This window comes from Neolamprologus brichardi, chromosome 23, assembly GCF_056152115.1.
Source record: "Neolamprologus brichardi isolate AB-2024 chromosome 23, ASM5615211v1, whole genome shotgun sequence".
Lineage (NCBI taxonomy): Eukaryota > Metazoa > Chordata > Actinopteri > Cichliformes > Cichlidae > Neolamprologus > Neolamprologus brichardi.
Genome location: NC_142125.1, coordinates 14,171,883 through 14,197,383, shown reverse-complemented (window position 1 = coordinate 14,197,383; position 25,501 = coordinate 14,171,883). Strand labels below are relative to the sequence as shown.

The following is a 25,501-nucleotide window of genomic DNA, read 5'->3' as shown; positions in this document are numbered from 1 at the left end:
GGTCTGCACTTGGAAGTTGCGATGGTCATGGTGTTAGCTTACAAGTTCCCCAACCCCCATCGCAACCCCCCCTAACCATTGTAGCCAGATGGCTGTCACACAGGCGGTTCCTCGCCCAGACCATGCTGATTTCCCATCATTCTTTTGTTAATGAGGTCGTTAGCAATGCAGTGGACAATTAAATTATCCCAATCTGGCATTTTCCTCATTTGTTTACTTTGTAGTGCACTGTACAGTGTTTCAACCTCGAGTAACACTGCTCAGTTTGCCTCTGTTGACATTATGGTTTCCATCCTTCTGTCGTTTTCTCTCAGGTTTCATGTGTGATGCTGAGCAGCGGTGAATTAAAACATCACTGACATGCCTTGCAACTGAAGCTGGTTTCACAGTCAAGTAGCATAAACAGAGCTTTTGACAGAGTGTTGGTACGTTCTGCTTTGTGATAAGATCATCACCCTGTATGGAAGCGCACAGCTGAGAGCTGCTGCTGCTGTACAGAGCAAGTTTTGTTGGCTGTTAAATCGTGCAGAGAGGAGGACTTCAGCCAGTTAGTGGAGCACCCACCTTCATGTGAAACTCTGCTGAACGCTGACACCACTGACAGTTAATTATGGGAGTCACAGATCACGCAGACGTGCCAGCTCGACTACGATTGACACACTGCATGTTTACATCTCTGTTGTAATGTTGTTTTCTAGTTATTTTCCCAGCAGTAGTGCTGTTATTTAGCTCCAGAAGTGCCCCAGGGCTTGCCATAATGATCGTAAAAGCAGCACAGATTCGGGGGAGTGAAATGTTAAAAAGGACTTGTGCGTATAATTGGTGAACCTGCCATCACAGTAACTTTGGCAATATTTTTGGTCAGGCTGTTGAATCACTCAGACTGCCTGTTAGCTAGATTGTCATTCTCTATAGGTATGTCTGTACATGGCTCCATTATTTTCTGCAAACTCTTCAGCACATACAAACTTATTTTGACAGTGACTGAAAACCAACTAAACTTGCTATACTGTTAGCAAGGCAGACTAAAGGCGAGCAAACGGATGAATTTTGACATACTAGTATGTGGAAAGTGTGTCAGTGGAAGCAGAAGGCCAGTTGCTTGCTGTCAATAACAGCAAGATAAAGCAAGCAGCTAAACACCAGACATTTATCTCAAAGTGCCAGCTTTGGGACTGAATCAAAAATAAAAGTTTAGGGTTTCCTCCTTTACACAGCCTGTCTCAGAGATCTTAATGCAAAGTGAAATATATGCACGGTCAGTAATAAAATCTGCTTACGCAGATCGTGATGGGTTGCATTAAAGACTCTTCCTTTGATTAAAAGATTTTTCATCTGAGGATAGATTTTCACCTGAAGCAATGCAGATCAGCGAGAGGCCCAAAAGAGACAGGAGCTTCTGAGGCAGCAGTTCATCCTCCTATCAGGCGAGTGCACAGATGACAGCTAGCCCTCGCTGCCGTCTCTCAGTGTTTTTCTGGGATGAAACCAGCGGACCTGGCTTCTAGCTACTGTCCAATATTTAGCTTCAAAGCTGCTGCTTGGGAATTATCACTGACGGACGGTCCTGGCGAAGTGTGCTGTTAAATCAGAGGTGCTGGTTGCAGCACAATGGGGCCTAAAGCGCTGGATGGATGTTGTGGCTAACCCCAGCCTAGGGCCAGGACCGCATGTCTGGCAGCTCGCACATGATGTATTCTTCTCTACTTTTATGCCCACCCCTAATTGAACCAGGACGGATCATTTTACTGCGAGACTTTAGGCTTTGCTTCAGCTGTGAGCTCAAAGCAGCTGTTAGGAGTTTTGATGGCAGCAGATGAAGTGTTGTTGTTAACAATTAGCAGCTCCTGACCTTTCTTTACACCCTGTTGCTAAACACAGTCTTGTGAGGACCAAAGCAATGGAAATTTGGGGTTTTAGAATGTGTGGTACTAACCTCGGCACTACAGGGGGCAAAACACCACCTTAGCTTAGATTAACGTATATTTCCACAACTTTGTTGTATATGTACAATGACAATAAAGGGCTATTCTATTCTATATAAGGGTCAGTTCAGATTTCAGATTGTAAGGACCCGTGGTTGTTGCAAACATATATATAGAACATGTGAACATAGCAGTTAAGATACATTCACAAATGAAAGAATTATTTTTCACCAAGATGGAATCAAAGTTAGAAGATGCGCCTGCTATCGAAATATAGGGTAAAAGGAGTCCTTCCATATCCTGCCTATTCCACATGATGATACAAACCCTGAAAGTTTACCTAAAATACATTTTTTCAAGTTTTCTCCAGTGAGTTGTGAGAACACAGATGAAACAATCAGGGTAGCAATGCTTGTTTCTGTTCCTCTACGTCATAGAGATTAAACTGGTGCAGTTTTGCTATTAAAGGTATGAGGTATTCCATGACAGTGATGCTCAGGGTTGGTCAGAAAGAAAAATGCAAGAAACAAAACAAAACAAATGTGACGCTTGGTGTAAAATCGATCTGGTCTTAGAAGCCCTGAAAATTTCATGTCATGAGTTACGATGCAGAAAGAAATGCTACATTTTGACCCACCCCTATGTACCTTGGGGACATGTAACTTGAAACATATTTGCAGTATGAAAGGAATATTACGCATGGCTTCATTTATTATACTTGAGTTACTACACAAAGACAACATCAGCTGATTCTGATGGGGTCAGGTGGGAGGGATCGGGTTTTCATGAAATGACCCATGAATGTTTTACGTGGTATAATCACACTTCTGCATCGGGATTTTTATAGTGACAGGAGGTTATGCAAAAGATGCCAGACTCACAGAGTTGTCACCTGACTGCAATTAATGGAGTTTTTAGCATGTGTGAGCTCATTATTTTGGTTTTATGCCTCAGTGCTCTCATGCACATTGCTGCCAATAGGAAAATAGTGGAAAAAAAACCTGTATGCTAACTGCCCAGCCCCAAACTGCAGACAGATTTAGCAGCTAGCTGGTGAATTTTGTAGAACATTTAAAAACGGAAATGTTTCTCCAGATATTTCTTTCAGTAGTTCTTCAAGGTGAGTGTATTCTTTTTTCAACTTCAGCCCGGTTTTCCAGCAGTGCTAACATTGTTAGTTCTGAAAGTGGCCAGTGTTCATCTTGTAGTGATGGGATTTCCGGCTCTTTTTAGAGATCCGGCTCTTTCGACTCGGCTCACTAAAAAGAGCCGGCTCTTTCGGCTCCGAACCGGCTCTTCAGGTTGTTTTGTTGCTTTAATTATTTAATCATTAACAATAATATAAAATTATGCAGAAAAGGAATTACTAATGTTAAAAAAAAATGGGTTTTATTTATATATGTTTATATATGGCCCCTAGAGACAAAGCACGTACAAACTCTAAAGCATATAAAAACTCCAAAAAGCACGTACAAACTCCAAAACACATTTCTAGCGTTTACTGAACTTCCAAAACAGAGCTACCCAGATCACTTAAATTACACAATTGAAAGCATGTGTGTATTGTTTGTGTATTTATACACAAACACTCATATTTATTCAAATAATTTAAAAAAAAAAAGTTCATTTACCTGTTACTACCACACACCAAATCCGGTTGTTGATACTTCCTGGCTTGTGTAGCCACTAGGAAACAAAAGCTCAACACTGCCCCCTAGCATCCTGGAGCACTTCTGTTGTCTTTTGTACGTGATTCTGAGTTTGTACGTGTTTTGGAGTTTGCACGTGCTTTGTCTCTAAGGGCCACCATAAATATACTTTTTTTATTCACTCCACATAAAATGTAATAAATAAATCATATAATACAAAAAACAACTATTTACATTTTAAATATTTAACTATTTAAATTTTCAGCTTTTTCCTTTTAAACAAATTTAACGTGAAACAACACAAAACACTGCAAACCACAACACAATTAAATATAAATTAAAATATTAAAACAAAAAGAAGATGCACATTCTCTGTCATATGGGCCTGCATGATTTCTGAATCCTTTATCATCTGCAACTGAAAATAGCGGATGATTACTATACCTTTCTAATGTGACGTTGTTGTCCCTTGCTGTCTTTCTCTCTGGCTCTGTTCCTGTGCTACTGCGAGTGTAACTAACGCCCCTCCCCCCTCTGCCCAGCGCAAAGTACAGGCCGCGCATGCGGAGTTTAGCGGAAAAAAGGGCGAGAGAGAGGGTGAGAGAAAGAAAAAAAAAAAAAAAAACCTCACGGCTCCCAATAAGGAGCCGGCTCGCGTTGTTCACTTCAAAGATTCGGCTCTAAGAGCCATTTCGTTCGCGAACGACCCATCACTATCATCTTGTGTATACTTTTAAGCTAATTCAGTTTTTTTAAATGGATTTTTTTAGGCTAAATGTGGCTTTAATGCAATGTGAAAACTTTCAAACTGACTTTTGAATGAGAATTACTCTTACCTTTTGTTTTTGTTATTTGCACGCACTAGTTGAACTTTGTAGAAGCTCCTCTAACTGAATAAACACTGCAGTGTCATCATGGTAAACCCAGTGAACCCATGAAATCTGAGTTCATGCTTAAAGTCCAGTTTACTGTGTAGAAATACAGGTTTAAATAGATTGTCCCTTTAATGTTGCCTTAATAACTAAATAGAAAACAACATTGTTGTTGTTTTTCATCTCTTTATTGAGTTGGATTTGATGTATCTTCTGTACTTTCTATATTGCCTCTAGCTTATCAAAAATAATCCAAAGTTCAGTGGTAAGCCACCAGGACATTTGATACAGGCCTGTCAGTTGACTCTTCTACCACCTAACATGCACACATTGGTATGACAATGTTTTATGTCCTGACAATTCTCAAAGTTGAAAACGTCCAGACTGCTTTTGACTGCCGACTGTGGGGCAACCAATCTGTAGAATAACTTTGTAAAGCTTTTATTGTTTTAGAAAGAAGCTGCCGTTTTTCTACCAACTATACGGTCGAAGCTTTTTAAAGTTCACAGTTAACTCTTACTCCTTATTGGCTGCCCCTCGAAAGCAGACAGTTGTGTCTGACCATATTAGAACATCTGCTGGCACTGACATCATGCAAAAAACTCTCTGAAACTTCATATTTATAGCAGTCCGAATCCTGAACTTTTAACTAACAGGGATGACTTGTAAATATTCGGACCTCATTATCTGAAACTGTGGCCATATTTAATGTGAGCATGCACTATTTTAATAGTTTATATGTGGCAGAAAATAATGAAAAAGCATCATAAGCCCACATTCCCTTCTCTGCGTTCCCACTGGGAATAACATGAATGTCTAATGCTCTGTGGAACCGTACTGTGTGTGTTGAACACTGTAATAGGAAATAAGTATCGCTATACATGGATGAATATTTGATATGAATCTTAACGCGAATCAGGGATTAGCCTTTGATCCAATGTGAAACCATTCATAATCTCCATCTTCTGCTCGTCTTCCACAGAGACATCAGAGTGCTTTATATGCAGGGATGGTGAACTTAAAGCCAGTGACCCGCTGAGGAATTTCTGCGACTGCAAGAATTTACTTGCCCATCACGTGTGTCTGTCCACATGGATCCAGAGGGTAAGAAAGGCTTTCCATGTAGGGAACTGTGATATTTTCAAATTGCCATCAGCTGTTTGTTAAAGTGTAAGCGGTGAAACGTCTGTGCTGGTTTTCCAAAATTGACTAAATGTATTTGCCGTCTCGCCTTATTGAGACAAAACATTGCTTGCCTAATGAGCTACCTTTCAAATAGAAATACCAATTAGTTTTAATGAGGGTTGCTAACAATGGTGACACGTCATCGTTATACAGTTGAAACACGGAGGCCAAGACAGTGAGAAGTACCTCTTAATGGACTGGCTGAAATCCAGGAAGCTATCAAGTGCCCAGCACAGGTCACCTACCACAGAGGAGCTCATTAACATCTGTAGTCCTTCTTGAACCAGCAGTTGTACTAACACATTGGTCGGGGAGCCGGTGCTTTTGGACTGCACCTCCCAAAAGCTCACTTTACACTCTTCTCAGTTGATAAAATCTAAGGTTCCGTAGGTGGCATACATTTCTCTTTCTGTTCAGTCATGGAGCTTCTTTCTGCTCATGCTAATTACTCTTCCACCATTAATTCCCAACAAACTGCTGCTGCTGTCGCTGCCAGAAATTGGATTGCCAGAATGTATAATTACCGCTGTGTACCAAGTATTTTCCCAGAAATAAAAGATAAAAGCTAAAAAGCGAGTGAAGAGGTGTGTTGATGTGAAAATGTAAATTCAGCAGCGGACTTTAACACCTCAGCTGCAGTCTTTCACAGAAGTAAAAAAAAACCTTCTCTGTATGCAAATGAGTTTTTATGTCACAGGACATGAAAGTGCACTTTACGAGCTTGTTACTTTGCTTGGACAGATGCACTGATGCGCTGTTCAGTTTTACATAATGTGATCACTGTACAACTGCCTTAAAGGGCGTCATACAGCAGTAATCACAATATGACTCTAAAAGTACTGGTTGTTAGCTCTGAGAATCGTAGCAGACGGCACTGTGAAAGTTAAAGCTCTAATTTAATGTTTGAAGTGAAAAACAGATTGAATGGCTATGTGTTGTGTGTAATGACTCTCTCTTAGGCTAGGAGCTGTGGTTTTATAATCTAGCATCTTTAGCGCTTCCGTTTAGCTGTCTTACCAACCTTGTAGCAGCAGGTAGCTCTGATAAACCCACTGAACGTCACCAACGTGCAGACTGACAGCTTTAGGAAAAAGCTGGTAAATATGTTTAAGCATTTAGCAGTTAAAGAGCCACATTTTCCTAAACTGTGGGTGGCAACTAGGGGCCGCTTTTGCTAGTCAGCTAATCAGTTAAACAAAGTATTCTTACTTTATTAAGATGGTATGATGCCACGCACCATTAACAGGGTCTGCAGCTCCCACAGACGGCTTTAATGGGAAGTTGTAAATGAGCGCGGTGGAAAGTAAGCAGACAGCTGTGCAAATCGGTGCAGTGCTGCAGTTCAAAAGTGAACATAACCATTTGACTGAAACATTCCATAAACTACATCCTGCGCAGGCGTGTGGATGCTAGTCTGCAGTAAGGCAAGGCAACTAACAGCTAACGTTAGCCACACAAAATAATCTGATGCACACAAGTTGATGAGTGATGCATTTCAGTAAAAAGTATATTTTGTGTAGGGATGGCATCACCATGGCAACCATGAGCACAATGACGCGGACCGTTTTTAATAACTAAACTTAAGTTAAATATGTAAGTTTAACCTTGTCATGAAGTTCTGTCACCATTAGGGATGCTCCCAAAAACAACAACAACGAAAAAAGCAGAAGATAATTTCAATAAATTAGAAAGTCAAACGGTGGAAAAAATCTTCCTAAAATGTTCCACGTTTTCTGCTTTTTCAAATAAAATCTATTCTCAAGCTGAATAAATACACACACGGACGACTATAAAGACTACACAGTTGCATGGTGGGAAATGTAGTAGGCTTCAGTCTGTGTGGCGTTTACGCCTTCTAGAGATTTAAATGTGAGGATGTGTCGGCACAAATTTCAACCATCTGATTTCGGATTTGACTGTAGAGCCAAAGAGCAAATAAACTGAAAAGTAATTTCATCTGTGTCACTAATGCACGTCTGGATAGTGCTTGATTCCATTTGAGGTATAAACAAATTCCAGCTGTATATAAATGCATCGAGATCTAATTCTGCATCATAATGTATGCACTTCACAGCACACTGATGCTTGTAGATTAATCAAAGAAAAATGTGCGTAAGCTTGTTGTGTCGTCCACTCCAGAGAGCTTTGGGTCTCTTTGGATACTCCACAAGTGGTAGACAACATGCTACAGCAGACCTTTCATCTGCACCACCCAGCTGTCAGAGTGAAGAGCCTCTTCCATTAAGTGTGTGTCTTCCCACTATACAATTATATACAGACATACACACAGGCTTATGAAACGGGCATGCTACACGCTCTGGGATGAGTGTGTGTGCCGATGCTACCAGAGTACTTTTAACGTGAGTGTGTGTGTGTGTGTGAGAGAGAGAGAAGCAGACAGAGAGAGGGGGGAACATGCATCCATTTAGAGTGCTCAGGGTTGGGAGCCCCTTTCCCTTTTTACGGAACAGAAATCAGCAATTGACCTGTCACTTTTGCTCTGATAGCCATCTCTGGAAAGCAGGTCATGCACATATGTCTAAAGTGCCTCTTAACCGCATTTTATGAAGCCAGAAAATGTAATCCAATAATGATTTGACTTGAGAGAGACAGAGCTAGCCAGCTGGGAGTGATAGCATGCACAGTTACCACTCCTCTAAAAGCAGCTTGTACGGGGAGGGGGGGGGGGAATCCACGTCCTTATTTAATTTCAGCCACAACAGTATCACACAGATGTTGTCACTAAAGAGTGGGCACGCAGAATTCAAACACGGCGAAACACCACTGGCATTCGTTTCAGCTGTTGATACATACTTCAGCATGTTTGCAGCAGAGGACTGTCTGAGTGATTATCGTCTCCACTGAGGCAAAACATACGCTATCTTTTTTTTAGGGCTGCCTCATTTGGCTCCCTCCCCCTTCTCCTCCTCCTCCTCCTCCTCCTCCTCTTCACTCAGGTTCCTAAAGACAAATAGCATGGCACAGAACTAATTAGTAACCAGGAACTAGTTAGGAGATGCCCTTTGAAAAACATGTCCTGAGGCAGGATTTAAATATAGGGACAGAGTCAGTGACTGAGTGTGCCTGGGAGATCCCGGCCTCCAGGCACGGCAGCACTTTGACCTCTGACCCTCATTATAGGGAGTGCATTCCTAGAGGGGTGAAACCCCTCAAAGCACGAAGTACAAGGGCATGAGTAGACTGTATAGCACCAGCTGAGTGTGGACTGGTGTGAGCACTGCCTGCCTACTCACTGACAGCTTGAGTACTTGACTAGGATCTCTACAGATAAATTCTTATTTTTTTTATCCATCTGGTTTCATTATATTGAGGTTAATCAGAAAAAAATGCTGTTTAGAATTTGTAATTCCAACCGTTTGAAAAAACACAGAAGAAAAAAGAAGTCACGCTGAAGAGTTAAATATAGAACCGATTCAATGGAGAATGTGTGAAGTGATGAAAAACATAATGAGATGTGCAGAAAATGAGTTTAGTTTCCGACGTACGTTAGATATGTTTCTCATTTGTGATAAATTTGTTTGGGTGCATGACTATGTCTCCTTTTAATTGCGAGTTAAGCGTCTAACCCTCTTCTCTCCCTTTCTCTCTCATTGGCTGACATCTCTGCAAACAGACCTGGTCTACATTCATCAAACCAACACTTGCAGCAATCAGGCCACAGTGCCAGGGGCAATGGTCCTCTTTATAAAATCACATTGCCTAATAGCAGTGTTCTATAATTATATGCCATTAACATCTATCAAAATGTGCTCCTGCATGCCATGCATGTTAGCGGTTTGTGTACGCACAAATGCTTTTCTTGTTATTAGCGTGTTTAGCGAGCGAGCACCAGCTTAAAGATTGTTAAACATGTTACTGGATGCGTGCTTCTGTCACATGAAGTGATGCATTTAGTCTAAGCGTTAAATACGCGCACGTGTTCATGCTATTTATTGTAGTTAGAGGAGGCCTCGTGTGCAAACCAGCCAAAAAAAACACAATCAGTAAAACAACAAGAGTGCGGTGTCTGAAATGTTGCTTTCGGTTTGATGTGTTTTTTGAGTTTTGTGAAATATTGATATTTCATATTGTGTTGTTTTGTCAAAGGTTGTTTTCTGATCCTTTGTATTTTTAATGCATTTTTTGAATTGTGTTCTCTCCTTTGTCCTTGTGTCTTGTGAAATGCTTTTGTTAGTGTTATTTTTACGATTTGTGGGGTTTTTTTTATACAGTGTTGGTTTTCTGTATGATTTTTTTTTTTTTTTGGGTAATGCTTATTTAAAAAAAAAAATTGTGTTTTTGCTCCTCAAGGCCACCATACTATAAAGGCTTTTAAGCAATTTAATTAAATTAGCATTGTTATGCATAGAGCACCTTTGGGTTTAAAATAGTGCACCATTTCCCCAACAAACTTAATTAGTTTATTGATCAAAACAACAAACAAATGATTCGTTGTTCATGCGTGTCATTCAGGAACTTTGGAGCCGCTGTTTTCACGGCTCATTGTCACTAAATTACTTTTAAATATCCTTTCCTTACAGGGATGTGGGAGTGAAGACAGAGCGCGATGCATCATCTGCAAGGCCAAGGTAAGTGTATCGACGAGCATGTGTGTTTTGAGAAGGGGGCCGCGATATCAAATTCAGTGAGATGTCTGATTATGTCTCATTCTTTTAATCTTTACTGTGTGAAATGTAGATGGTGCACATTTAAACAAACCCCAGTTAAGCCATTAAACAGTGTCTGCATCTCACAAGCAGATTTAAAGAGAGCAGATCTATAATACTAATGAGCAATCAGGTCTTTGTTTTGCTCTGTGATTTAGCTGATTTGCCAGCAGTTGTGTTGCTTATGAGCTGTAAGCTGTCTTTTATTCCTTATTATTGCAGTCGAACACTCGCTGCGGAAAAGGAGGGCGAAACATTATAATATTTGGCAGAGGATACAAGCCATGTAATGACAAAATCTGTATTCATTTCGTGAGCAGAAATTAATCATGCTTTCCTGTGTTACATTCCTAATGCAAATTTTCTGTCAACACATTGTGTCTCGTGTTTGTGAGTTTATTCGTTTGAAACGGCGGAGCTGATGTGTCATCACAGATGGGCCTGCATGCTGGAGAGGGTGGCCGCATTACTAACCATCTCAGATTAGGAAGTATGCCGTTGATGTGTTGTATGTATTCATGCTTGTGTCGTGGGTCAAAGCATCACAAGCTGGCTCTTGAGTGTTTTATTCATTGTTTGCTCTCCGGTGTCGGCTTCGCTGTCTGGTCCTGTGCGTATGTATGGGAAGGATCCACTCTGTGGGAGAAAATGTCACAGTAACTTTGACGACGACCTTTCAGGTGTCGAAGATATTTTAAACATGAAATCGTGCGAGTGCACATCCACAGTCTCACTCTGAGCAAATTAAATGAAACATTTAGCTTGGGGTGGAAGTCTCGAGTGTGTGTCGTTGCCACTGTGGGGCTAAAAAAAGAGTGAGATGTTGTTTTTTGGCAGCGGGGTGATGAGTATGTTTTTAAGGTCTTTTCATGGGTTTCACGTAAAAGAAGATGATAATCTAATAATGCTGGTTTAAGAATTGTGTTCTTATTTCTTTTGTTTTTCTCCTTAAAAATGAGCATTTCTTGCTTCTGAGCGAGGAATTCTCATTGAAGCTTTTTCGAGCTGAGATTGTATACGAAGATGGTCGATGTCGACGGGCTGTCACCCTACTCTGGTAAAGCGATTTCTAACAAACTGCAGTTGTGGTATTGAGGTCCTATTTTTGTTGGAAAGTCCCTTGAATGAAGAACTCTTAGAGTAACTGCTAATGTTTCTCATTTTAGGTGTTGTGCTCCTGACTCACCAGCTAAAGCAAAATTATCTTGTCAGTTCAGCTGGCCTTCAAAAGTCAAACTAACTTTCTGAACAGAAGAAAAAAGCAGAAAAAAACCCCCCAAAACTCCCTCAGAGTCTCAGTTAGTGCAGTTTGCTGCAGAGCAACTTTCTTGGAGGTTGGAGAGAGGTGACAAATCACAAGGTGCCAAAAAAGGAGCCGTCCTTTATGTTCTTATGTCTAATTTCAAAGGTCTGCAGATGCCTCCAGGTGTACTTCATTCAGTCAGCAATGTTGCAGTTTTTGGCATCAAATAACTAATCAAACACAAGACTGACTTGAGGAAAATGAACATTAGAACAAACATAAAAGTACTCAGTATCACAGAAACCATATTTGTCCAAATAATTTTAGCTTTCAAAGGGTCGAATTCTGCCATTTCTTTTTACAAAAGGTGTCCTTTGCCATCAGCAGTATTGCATGCCGGGAGCAAACTGTACACTTTTTGCAGTGTGTATCTGGAGATTGGCAAGGTGGCAGTGCCATAAATTCTATGACTATTAACCAGGCGATGGCTGTTTAAGTCCCATTTGGGAGCTCTGCGTTTTTCACTCACTGTTTACTCTGACTTTCACTCACTGGTCAAAGAAACACGCCACTTAAAGACCAAGTGTCCTTATTTTCCGACTTGTCAGTGTTGCCGTGGCACCAACAACAGGGGGACTTCTCCTTTCTGACCTTTTTAAACATGCTGATTCATACACTTTCAATTACATTTTCATTTCAGTTTATCCTTTAGCACAAATCCTGCTGCTCTGTTGTCCTACAGATATAATCATGCACCTGACTGTGGGGCTGTGAGTTACCGATTTGCTGTATAAAATGAAGTCGCCATGATATATAAAGAGAAGTTATGGAAACACTACTGCGAGCTGTCACACTACCCTGCAGACTATCACCTGACTGTAATAATGTAATCCAGTGTTGAGGCCATTTTCATTACTTTCCTTCTTCCCTGACAGTATCTGGCTGCGGGCAAACACATTTTTTTAGGTGTTACAACCATCCCTCCCCTTCTTTTAGCTACGAGGGGACATTTCTCGCACTTCTGCAGCATCTCCAACTGACTGTTGCATTTGTCCTCGCCTATTGTACCGATGGCATCATCGTCAATTATTAATGCCGAGGAGTAAGTGTCTGAGAGACATCCCACTGAGAGACCAAACAGCCACGAACAGGGGTTAGTGGCAGGACCAGGGAGTGCTGCGAGTGGCAGCTGTACCATTTAGAGAGTGATTGTTGGGAAGCTCCTACTATATATTGATATGAACTCTGCTACAGTAAGTTAATGCATCAGTATAATAACATTTTAATGTCTGCAGTGGCATGGGCATTTAATATTTGTCCAGAGAGATGTATATGTAGATCTGCAATGACTCTAATGATGGTGATAATCATTTTGTCCTGCGCAGCTATTGCTCTATAATGCATTACTGCAATCACCCTTGGTTAACATTAAGAGGCTTTAGCCATTACGACTTTGAGCGAGCAGTGCTCATCATAGTCTCCGATTCAATGCGCCAGCCATTTCATTTTGCATCTTTATTTTTATTCTTCAAGCTTCTTTTTCCTGTATGTTGTTTCCCCCTTATTGCAACGGGGTCTCAAATGTGGGCCATTTGTATGAGTTATGCTAATTTGTTGGGGCAATGAATGCATTAATTTCATTAGCACATGGCCTCAAAGCAATAATTACCAGAGTAGGTGTGTCAGAAGCAATCATGTTAAAATTTGCCAGTTAATTATTAAGATTTTGTTCTGAGGGACCTGAATTTGACATGAGTCGCCGAGGGAAAAAAAAAAGAGAGGAGAAAGTTAATGCATTCCAGTGGCCGAGGCTAGCTGCTTGTTGTTGAACACAGTGGGGGTGTCTGCGACATTGTGGGCCTACTGGCACGATTTTTTTGCATGTTGACAGCTCACATTCTGGACTAATTACCACAAATAGCAGAGGGTTAGCTGGTGCTTGGTCAATCCAGGAGGGTGTAATTATAAAGAAAAGGAGGTCCGGTAGTTCCAGGCCGTCTAATGGCCCCTGCTCCGTCAGATTGCAGTCCAGTGTAGAAGATATTGGTCATGACTTGTGATGAACAGATTCACAGCTCACTTCGTTGGGTCTTAATTGGATCAGGAATATATATTTGCAGCTTCACTGTGACAGTAATGATCTGTTGGGGTGTTACAAGGCTTTGTAACAGTAAAGTATAACAGCTTTATTACAGCATGTGAATAATACGGGGTAAGAAAAGCAAATAATATTTCTGTTTATGTGGATGTCTTAATAGCTTTGATTGTGTTGATTATAACAGGAATGATTTTAATTCATTGCATGGATCCAATATAACTGTTTGATATCTTTATTTATATTTTATGTCAATCAATTTTATTTAAATATGATGCATGTGTTTGAAATATCTGTCAAATTACTTGCTGCTTAAGCATATTAATACCCCAGAAAACTAGAAATAAAGATACAGAGCATGCTTTGTGAGATGCTGTGGCTTTATACTTGGAACAAGAGTTGGGTTTTTCCATGGCAACTAATGCACAGTACATGATGACAAGGATTGGACCATTTAGAAAAGTGGTTTTAAGTCATTCAACAAACACTGGAGTCTCTAGCTGAATGCTCTCTGAGGCCACGATGCCACATAAATGCAGGGTGACTCAGAGGTTTTAAAAATGCACGAGGTATACAGTGCATATTAATCAAATATGTGCAGGCTAATAACTTAAGGAATCCTCTTCGAAACTTAAAATGCCACATTTTTTATGTCCAGCAGTTTTTGGACGCTTATCTCGATCTGGGTCACGGAAGCAGTATTCAAATACTAAATTTATGGTCCGCGTTGCTATTTGGACAGCTCCAGCGCAGTCCTCCAAAATCCGAGCTGCACAGTGCTGGATGTGGATGACCTACGCGTCGGTCAAATGCTTATTGGTTGACAAGTGGTTTGGAATAAGGAAGGGAGCAACAGAGTTCACCAGGAATGGGAGAAATGCAAAACATAATCAAATATTTTTACACCATGAAAATCACAGACAGTGAATGCAGTGAATACTTTTTATTGTTTTAGCACTCAGTGTGACTTCAGCTCTTTGTATGCTATAACTTCACTCTATTCCACGGCGGGCTGATGGACCAACAGCACAAGCTAGAGTATAATATTTACTGCATATTTTGTCCACTCCATTGACAGCAAACACTCTCTGCAGTTGGACTGCGTCTGCACTAACCCAGCTCAAGCATAAATCAGCAGAAACCCCACCCACCTCCTCCAGCTCTTCTGGTGGTGTAGATGTTCCCTAGCCACCCAAGAGACATAATTTTTCTATCGTGCCTCCTCCGTGTTCATTCGAAACGCCTCACCTGCCCAGGAGGGAACCTGTTCAGATGCTTGAATCACCTCAGCTGCCTCCTTTCGATGTGGAGGAGCAGCTGTTTACGCTTCTCTCTAAGGAAGAGCCCAGGCGCCCTTCGGAAGAAGCTTGCTTCCATCTCCTGTCCCAGATTGACTATCATATCCTGCTTTTCATTACAACTGATTAGTATAGCATAAGCTTAAATGGACATTACATTTTTTTGTGGGAAAAAAGTTTTGTTTTCCAAAATAGGGCTAAATCAGCATGAACATTGTGGGACTTAAGAAATGTTGTGAAATTAGATTCTCCAGCAACATTTCTAGTATATAGAGCAATTTTGTCATATACTGAGCTTGTGTCCTTCATAAAATTAGATTTTTCCATTGCTTTAACAGTAATTATCATCAACCAAGGACAGGCCAAACTATAACCTGCTAAGCTCTAAGCTGTAGCAGATTGTAAGAGCTCCTCCAGCCATACTAAATTTTCTAGTTTGGTTTTTACACCCTGATATAAAAAAGCTGCTCTGCTGTGGTTGTCCTTCATTTATATATATGAAATAATGACTTCAGTGTAAATACGTTTTTACGTTCCCTCTGTGTATAATGCTGACATTACACATTTCTCTGCTTCTGCTTCTTTGTCATTATCTATGCTTTTCACATGTGCAAAGGTGGGTAATGGTAGCACTCAGTTTGAATCCTGTACAGGAGCCTATTGTGTGATTGGTGTTTTGTTTGAAATTAATCCTGATTACGATAAAATGAAATTCCCAATTCTGAAGTGAGCCTAAACAGAGCAGCTCTCTAACCTGAGAGCCTCAAATCTTCCAGCGCCACTCTGCACTTTTAGCGAACCGTCCCCGCCTCTTGTCTCTCAAGTGTCTCCTTAAAGGTGCTAGCATTTACGCTCCCACCCTCCCCCTCTGGGGGGGAAAAAGTTAATCATCACTTGATTTTATATGGAAAGCAGATTATCCTTTGATTTTGATGAATGCAGCAGCTGCCAGACACTTCATTTGACTAAAAGCAGGACATTGTGCCGAGGCCTCTCGTATGTCACTAAGCCTCTGTCAGGACAGTACTGTGACAGGAGATGACACATGAAAGGAATTCCTCCTTGTGGCTCTCCCAGGACAATGGAGTATGGCCTTGAGGTAAAACGCGTGTGCATGTGAACACACACACACACTCACCATGCTTAGCTGCCAAGAATAAGCACACAGCAGCATTTCTTTGTAAATCTCTTCAGACACTTTCTTTTTTTTCTTTAATTTTGATAATTGCTTTAATAAGTATGGATTGGAATGTAGTTCAGTTCATAAATCTATTTAACCTTCAAGTGACCAATGGGAGTCATTTAAGACCCCACCCTTGTATTCATGTGCACAGTTACGATTTCTTAATCATAAAAATCTTTCCAACCGTGAATTCGCCAATGTATTTTTCCTGCAGCTTTTCATAGTTTTTCACTGGAACTGGCCCTTTGGTGTAGCAATGATAATGGAAAGCTGTGTGGAAATATACTGGGTTTTTAAAAAAAACATTATAGGGTTTGATTTCATTGTAATTTTCCACTTGTAGTCGGTACATTGTACTAAACCAAAAGTAGCAAGACTTACTGCCGTTAAGGGTTTCTCCACAAAGTATTTAAAGATTACTACAAACCAGATGTCCCACTACGACTTCATTGATCAATATATTAGAGTCTGTAAAACCTGTTCCCAGAAACATATCTTACATTTCGAAATGAAATTGTTTTTCTGCGATTACTTAACAAAATAAATTGTTTTGTTAGAAGTAACAGAAAAGGCAGTCAAAATAAGTGTCATTTTAGTGTTTATTAACTGCTTTGTGCATGAAAAAACCTAATAATGAGATTACTTACTTTTGGAACATGAATCATAGGTAAAAGAGACCAGAACCATCTTTAAAATACTCGCTGCATCTGTGTGCTTCTTATTAATGGCAGCAAAAACAGGTCAAAACAAATAATTTTAAAAAGTGTTTTAACCAAAACCATAAACCTTCAGCATGGCATTCACAAAAACGTGTTTAAAGCCTGTCATATAGTAGGTTTGGAGGACTGTGGCTATTTTTCCAATTTATGGTCAATTTGAATAGACAGAATTTTGATGTAATTTTTTAAATATAATTTCATAAAAGTTGCAGATTTAGTTCATATATGAATTTTTTATAATCATTGTGCCAAGTAAATTGCTCCTGATAACATCAATACAGCAGATCAAACAGATATTCTACTAACATGAGATCATGTTTTTAGACATTCCCAGTCCAGTCAGCAGGTTAACAGCTGGTTAACCATGCTGACAGGTGACCTGCTAGTCAGCCTCAGATTGGCCTGCACTGCAGCCTGACATACACATCTCTACAAATGTATAGATGCTTATTGCTGCAATGGAAACTATTATTGGTCCGCTTGGAACAAATATGCTATATACACAAACCCCATTGTTCAGCATTTATTAGCTCCATCTCCAGCTGTGTAAAATAAAAGACTTAAAGCGTGATGCAGGCATGGGGAAAAGAGGTGATTATACTGCAGTTCAATGTCAGTGCATTTTACCAATAAAAGCTCAGTGCAGTATCTCAAAAGTTAAAATAAATAACACATATTGTAATGTGAACAGAAATTTAAAATTAAAAAGTTCGATTTTTTATGGTGTCAATCATATTTGTTAAATGGAAAATCTGAAGCGGTATGTCAGCATTTAAAAATTCAGAATAATCTCTCACACAGAGGCAGCAGTGGGGAATTTTCATTTTTGGGGCTGTAATTACTTTTTCATTTAGTTTTTACTCATTAGCAAATAAAGTGAAGCATTTTGTCACTTCTCGCTCTGAAATGCAACTTGTGTTTCTCATTCTCCCTGGCTGTCAATAACTATTTTCTCCAGATTTGCTCACATGAGGAACAGAGAGGACTTTAAGGTGGACATTTTCAATATCGCCTAGATCATTGTTGAGGTTTACGCTTGTATACTAAAGCTACTACAGGTAACAAACTAATAGAGGGTGCGGTCACTCCAAGCCTAATACGAGTTTGGAATTTTTTTTGTAGACCCTGTCTGTCGACAGCTACAGCATGTGGTTTGGCAGGATGAAGTTGCAAATGCAATTTAATTTACATCATAGCAGGGTCAGATTCTAACCATTATTCTGAGCAAAGACTGGGACTCTTGGTAATTTTACCCTCCTTATTTAACCTCCGTGCCCTCCTCCTCCTCTCTCCTGCCATCCGTCGCCAAGCACAATTCATTTGAGTTCCTGTTCAGGAGGGTGATTCAATTATGTTCTCCTTTAATTGGCTTTCAGGCATCTAAACTGAAACTGATGGGGAATTAATAACAGCTCCACTAGGTCTCCAAACTGTTTGCAACCCTGGAAACATTCTGAGAGCCTGAGTTGGTCCCATTTTCCATGTGTCTGTTTTGGACGTTTGATAATGCAGCTGCAAAAACGTGGTCACAGTTGCTGTGTGGTCCTCGCTCTCGGTATGCACTTTGTCTCTTTGTCAACACCCTAGACGTTTGGTGCAAACTTTGTACCCATAAAAACAAAGCAGATGCCAAAGAAAGCTCAGCGTAAGTATAGTGTATCTTATTTTTCCTCCCTGACCTAAAAGATGCATGTGGTTTGAAAACATTTACTTCTCTCCAAATCAGTCGGTTAGCGACGTGAGACGGAAAAAAAAAAAATCTCTGCATTCCTCTTAAGCCTTCGCTGTACGTTCTCTCCTATTTGTTATTCATTTAAGCACGTGTTGTACACAGCAAACACAAGATTGAAAAGCAGCGATATTTCTGCCTCTCCGTGGGTACGGCTCTCTTTGGAGTCCAAAGAAAGAGAAATCACTCGCAGATGCGTTACTATTTAGGTAGCTAACAAAAGAAGACTTGTGAAATGGCAGGAAATGATGGCTGCTAAAATGAAGGTTTGAAGTTCACATGTCATTAACGTCCATGAAATCAACTTTTTCCTCTGAATGTACTCTTCCCCCAGAGTCTGCCTTTGTCTTCAAACAGCGCCAAAGCAATCATTATGCTCAGACATAATGCACCATAATGACAGTAATTTCAGTATCAAATTTTCAAATGTTAGGCTTTAATTCATTGTGGTTAAGTAGCTTAGTTGTAATTCACATTTCCTACCCGTCTTAGCAGAGTGCTCAAGGAATGAGACGTCTAAAGCAGGACATGGGAGCACCGCATGAAGGAACATTTTAAAGCCTTCATTCATTTAAGTACTGTCTAAAATACATGAGAAAATTCAGTGACATTTGGGAGGCAACAAAAAACATTCTGCAGTCTCTCTGTTTAACTCTGGTATCTAATTTTAACAATTTTAACATAAATCCAGATCTGGAATCATTCCTATCCCGTAATGTCAACATCAGCTTGCAGCTTTCAAATCTTTCATGTAGTTTTCCGTTGGAGCAATTATAGCCTGTGTAAATGTAAAATTAATTGGCGACGCTTTTGATAAAAGATTAATCGCTGAAGTAATTGTCAAAGCAAAAATAGCAAAATATTCAGATTCCTCTGATTCAAATCAACTAGTTTCGTGTTCTCGTTAGATGACTTGAGAAAACAAATTCTTTCATCAGGAATGAAAATCTTTAATTGCAGCACTAATGATTTAGCTCAGGATAAAACTCATTGCTCCCTCTCTGAGGGCTTTCTGACTCTCCTACCTTGTCTGACAGTTCCTGTTGAAGTCTTTAAAAGCACACCGTGTACTTTCATCTTTGGTCGATGAAAGGCCGGGAACGTAGGGCTGACTTACATTTTTCTCGCACATGTACAGAAAAACCAGTAACCAATGAGAGGGTGTGTCCAGGTGTGTAGCCAAAATGGCTTGTTAGCGCAGAAGTTTAATACAGGAATTTCATTTGTCAGATATTAAAATACTTTAAGGCTACGTTCACACTGCAGGCGAAAGCGGATCAAATCCGTTTTTTTTGACCCTATGCGACCCATATCCGTTCATGGTATGACAGTGTGAACGGCACAAATCTGATATTTTCAAATCCGATCTGGGTCACTTTCGTATGTGGTACTGAATCCGATACATATCCGATGTTTTAGAAAGCGACTGCTGTTTTAACGGTCATGTTGCATTAAATCCGTCTTTTACGTCACAAGACAGACGCCAATTATCAGCGCCCGAGAAGACATCGCGAACGCTTCCTGGCCATCCAGTGTAGATGTCAGGGAAACTGTTGGGAAGACAACGTTGGAGAAACGTGAGCATGTTATTTGTACTGTATAATCTGCAGATTCAGACAGAAATCTGCAACTATGCTTTGAAGCACCGCTCCTCTCTTAAACAGCAATAAGGATAATTATTAGGTTATTGACATTATTATGTAAATAACAAAATAACTTAAAGCCAAAATTGGGAAACGTTAAGTCCGAAGTCTTTATATTAAGGGCCGTCAGTCAAACAGTATTGTTTGCTCTGAGTCTAAAAAGAGCGCGTCATGTGTGACATCTTCTTTTGCGCATGCGGGCCGCTTTGAGGGCTCACACTAGAGCGCGTTTGCTGTTGCATTTTATTTGTAGTGTGAACAAGCAGACAAAAAAATCGGATTTGCAGTGTGAACGTAGCCTTAGAGACACAAAGAAGGTTCAAGAAGTCCTGTCATTGACTCTGATAAGTGTAGACCTGCAAGACTGCTGTTGGCCTTTACAAAATCAAAGTTAGAAGCCTTTCAATTAAGTTTTCAAATGAAACAAGCTCTAAATATGTTTATTGCTCTGGCCATCGGAGGAACGATGACCAGAGCGATTCACCGCTGCCATGAACACATTAACCAAACTACTAATATGTCCCAAATCCAACTGCCAGTTTCTGTTGGGGCGCACTTTTCATTGTGCTGTTTTCTCAGTGAAGCTGACCATTAAATTAGCAAATTACAACAAGAAAAAGAATACAAAAAAAAAGCAGTCATGGACTCGACAGCTGATGTAATCTTTAGTACTACCAAATCAGGGCACTGTAGTTGCAGCTGCAATTACTCAGCTTGGCTGTGGATAAAGACACCGAGGACTCGGTCAGATTGTTGTGTCCTGGTTATGTGTGCGTGTGCGCGCGCGCGTGTGTTAATCATAAATATAATATAGTAAATATGGCATCAGTTTCCTTTCCTTTGTGTTTTCTTTCAACTTGGAGTCAGACAATATGAGACCATTTGGCGGTGGCCTCATTACTGTGATTTGCTGGCATTAAAAACTCACACATAACACCTCCTTATAACTGAAGCTGACACTTGGGCAGAAGGCCCAAAGCCTATATAAGAGAGAGCAGTTACCTTAGCAACTAAAAGCGATCGAAAGAAAACTGCAGTTAATTGAACTATTTCAGCATTATTTTTGTGCCGCTTTTGACCAACGCTAACCTTTCACATATGTACTTGTTCATTAACATTTTCCTCACAGCGGACCTTGCTAGTGAGGATCAGTATATTCATTATGAGGGTCCCCACAGCCATTATGCACCGAATCTTTTGGTTCCAAACTGAGCTGTAAATTTTGAGAGAATCTGACACCCCTGCCCGAGGGTTACAGCAGAATGCTAACGAGGCCACGGCGACATTTCCATCACCATACAGTCAGTCGCACCATACATCAGCTCAGCGCCGAACATCTCCCAGAGACGCATGAAGTCAGTGACAATTTCAGACGTAACACTTTATTAGTATCCCTCCCATCTCCGCCGTGTAATGAATGAGGCCATTTAGACAGGATTTACGATATCTTTAAAACTTGATTGCTTAGAATTTGAGAATTATTCATAAGACTAAAGCATCATTTGTCATACAGCGAGTGCTGTTTTGGTGGAAACAAATGGTTTTGTTGTAGTTTTTCAAATGAACTCCTTTTCATGCACTCTTCAAATAAGCCATTTGTATGCATATATGTCCATGTAGAGGCTGTAATTAAAGGGAATGTGGCTCAGGTGACAACTCGCAATCAAGTTTTCTCCGTAATGTGTTGTGCCACTACGGAGCTGAGGTAACGGATACGGATGCAAATGATTAGGAATACACACACGTATTGGATTACACCGCATCTTTTGCTGAAACAAAGAGTTCGCTGTTCACATGCACTCCTATTACTGTACTTTGGAGGTGTCGGGGATGCATAATTCATGTCAGATTTTACTTTGCTTAAAGGTAACCTCTGCTGAACTTCTGATCGAACGATACGCTGAAATAATTAAATTATTCCCCCTTGAGTTTCCTTATTTTCATCACGGGAGAGGGAGTGAGAGAGAAAGAGAAGTGTCCTCGCCTTGTTACAAAGATTATTGTGCTCACTTCCTGAGGCGGTGTGGCCACGCTTTGTGTGCGATGCCCAGATCATCTCTCAATTACACAAGGATCCCGAGGCAGAGGGTGGGGACCCAAGCGAAGGACCAGTTATGTCCACACACACTCTTGTTCACTCTCTCTCTCACACACACGCGCGCACACACACACACACACACACTGCTATTGCTCGGAGGCATGGCTTACTATAGCCACAGCCAAGAATGAGGCCTCTCAGGATAGATTTACACACAAATAAAACCAGTCTTATCTTGGCCCACATGTGAACGAGAACTGATTACACGGTCTACATTTCAATGCTCAGATTAAATAGAGTCAATTTCCTATGGCCTATTTAAACCAAATCCAACCTGCAAACATAATGAAACCAAATCCAATATTACTGAACTAAGACCTCAAATAAGTTCAACTGTCCACTGAGAAACAGTTGAGAAACATTTCTGGCTGACAATGTGCATAGCAAACACTGGAAGGTAATGTTAGACACATGGAAATGCAAACCAAAGTGAAAATGATTTAGTCAAATAATGCAGTGGAAGTTGAAATTTAATATAACTCAAAAAGACAGCATTTTTCTTACATAACAGCTCCCATTTGTTAACACGGTAATTACCTTTATTCCAGGCACAGCGTGGTATTGTTTTCCTACTTTCCTTTAATCATTTTCACGCTGTTATCTAACGCGCACAGGCTTCAGGTTTTAACAAGTTATGAGTTTATGCATTAAAACATGTTCATGTAGTCATCTTTTTCCACATTGATGAGATAATCTTAGTTTAGAAATGTAAAATAAATCTTCATTTGAGTCATTTTATTTCACAAATAATAAAAAAACAAGAATCTTGGTACCTGTCTAAAGCATCTGTGTCCACAGCTTCCGATCCGAAGCAGTCAGGAATCCTACAAAAAAGAAAACTCACCTGACTAGATTTAAAATACAAGTACCAGCATTTAATTGTTTATTCAAACAGCTGCATTTTTTAAAGGACCTTTAACTTTAGCTGTCAGGTAATTGCTAAAATGAAGTCTAAGTCCTTTATGTCTCATGTCTTCATTTCTCTGCATTTTATTTCCTCTCCTCTTGACAGCCCTGATCTAATTACATGTGCGATAGAATGTGTTTTAATTGTTTTCTGGACTAATCAAACACTGCTTGGTTAAAATTTGAAGTACTCATCCACAGAGTGAGCAAACTACTGATAAGTTATCTACAAGGTAAAATCAGAAAAAGTTCTGAGTTGGAACAAGTGCAACATCTGGCAGCGGTAGATGTTGCACAACTCAGCATGATATTGCGCAAGGAACATCAGGAGTTGTGTTACAAGCATTTTTGTGCACATTTACAGCCTAGGGATGATCCAACCTTCATAGCAAAGAGTTTGGAGTCCAAACGGCAAACTTTTTGCCATAGAAGAGCTGGCTGCACCGAAACAGCTGTTGCTGTCCACCACTCGCCTAAATTTGGCTTCCTGTGGCTTTGTGTTCTTCCCCCAAAAGCTCAAGGGCTTCCATGTTGTCACCACGGAGGAAGTCCAGAGCCTTAGATGGCCCTTGATGCTCATACTGAACAGAACTTTCTAACCACAGCAGGAAGGCTGGGAGCTTTCTTCGCTACTGCATGGAAGTGGGTGAAGGTGAAATCTAAACTAGGCTAAGACTTTGTCTCTTATTACAACATTTTCACTGTAGCTTTTTCCATGTTTATAATTTTATATTAAACAATTAGCAATTAGTTGACGTCTGCCAAACAACTTTAATGAGCTTTATCTTGTTATTTTAATGATATACAAAAAAAGCTCACGTAGAATAAAATACATACTGATAACTTTATCGGAAGAATCCATGTGAAGCAGCTCATTTTTGGAAGGTAATTATTAGACAGTGCTGTTTTTTAAAAATAAGGATGTTTTATCGCTTATAGGTTGAACTTTAGAGCTGTTTGAAAATAAAACAAATGACAAGTCTTATAGATTGGCTACTGCAGTTTTCTGACGTTAGCTAACTCAAACCACCAGAAGCTGCTGGTCATACCAGACCAAGTAAGGCCGTGGAAGCAAAACGCTGAGAGAAATGAAGCACAGTGGAAGGGAGAATATTATTCCTAATAAAGTAAAGCTTCTCCGTTATACATGGCTCAATTGTGTAAATTTGTGTTACATTTTATAGAACTTCTCACACCAGTTTAATTACAATTAAAGCTTCTGACGTATTTTGTAATATGTTTAAATATTAAACATCCTTTTTGGGGGTTTAACAGGCTGCATGCGAGTGGATGTAGACTGTATTTTTCTTTGAGGACATCTCTAAGCACCACTTGGAAAAGGATGATACCATGACAACGTGAAAAAATTAGTTGGGGTTTTTTTTTACTCAAAAAGCCTGTATAGTGTCCGTATATTACACAGAAGTACTTCTCCAAATTATAAGCATAGGCTACAAATTTCCTGTGGTCTTTGTGTATCTACTCCCCTGATTTTTCAATTATTTTGAAGGCCAAAATCAATGATTCTACTTTCTTTTTTTAAAAATCACAGAGCACCAAAGGTCATTCTGATGTTCATAGAATTTATAAAAATGAAACTTCTACATTTTTAATCATTAGTTTAATTAATCCTGGACTCACAAAGGTAAGTTTGAGACAGGAAGAGCTCGTAAATGCTATCTACGAGTGGTTATGATCGATGCAATCAAACCTGCCAAACACTCGAGAAGTTTGACGGAGGTGGAAGGTTAAGTTAAACTTTTCAAAAATTTCAATCTACAGAGGTTAAGAACACAAGCGGATCACAGCACTCGGGGTCTTTTGAGTATATTACAATTACTCTAAATCACATGAAACTATTCCAAACACGGAGGTGATTTATTACATTAGCGGCGAGTGGTGGAGACCAGCACAAAGGGAGATTGTATGAAGATTACAGTGATGAAATAGTCAAATTTATTATCTTGACAGCTGGATATTCCAATTTCTTTGCCGCTGAGCCATGTAGATTTTCCAGAGTGCAAACACGTTTAAGTACTTCTTCAGAGTCAATTAAATCAGATACTAGTTAAATTACCATTTTTATTAACCTACAGGTTCATATTTTTGTAATTTTAATCACTATTGGAAAGACTATTAGAACGTCTTTCCTATGAAGACAGAACTAAGGGTCATTTAGAGAGCAGCTGAATTAATCACACATTGTCACTTCAAATCTACCTTTCAGTTCTCTTTAAAGCTCGCTCTGTGATTTACATGTGCATGGAGAATTATCTGCAGTTAGTTAAA

General features: G+C 39.9%; 1 protein-coding gene across 2 annotated transcripts in view; it reads left to right on the top strand.

The window, feature by feature from the left end:
- The window catches only part of LOC102776192 (uncharacterized), a 92,000-nt gene that overhangs the window by 3,041 nt on the left and 63,458 nt on the right, over positions 1-25,501 (top strand). For both annotated transcript variants that reach the window (XM_035907545.2, XM_006790464.3), the window contains exons 2-3: positions 5,429-5,550; positions 10,173-10,220. In XM_035907545.2, coding sequence (XP_035763438.2) covers positions 5,429-5,550; positions 10,173-10,220 — 170 coding nt within the window. The remainder of the gene's footprint in view (positions 1-5,428; positions 5,551-10,172; positions 10,221-25,501) is intronic.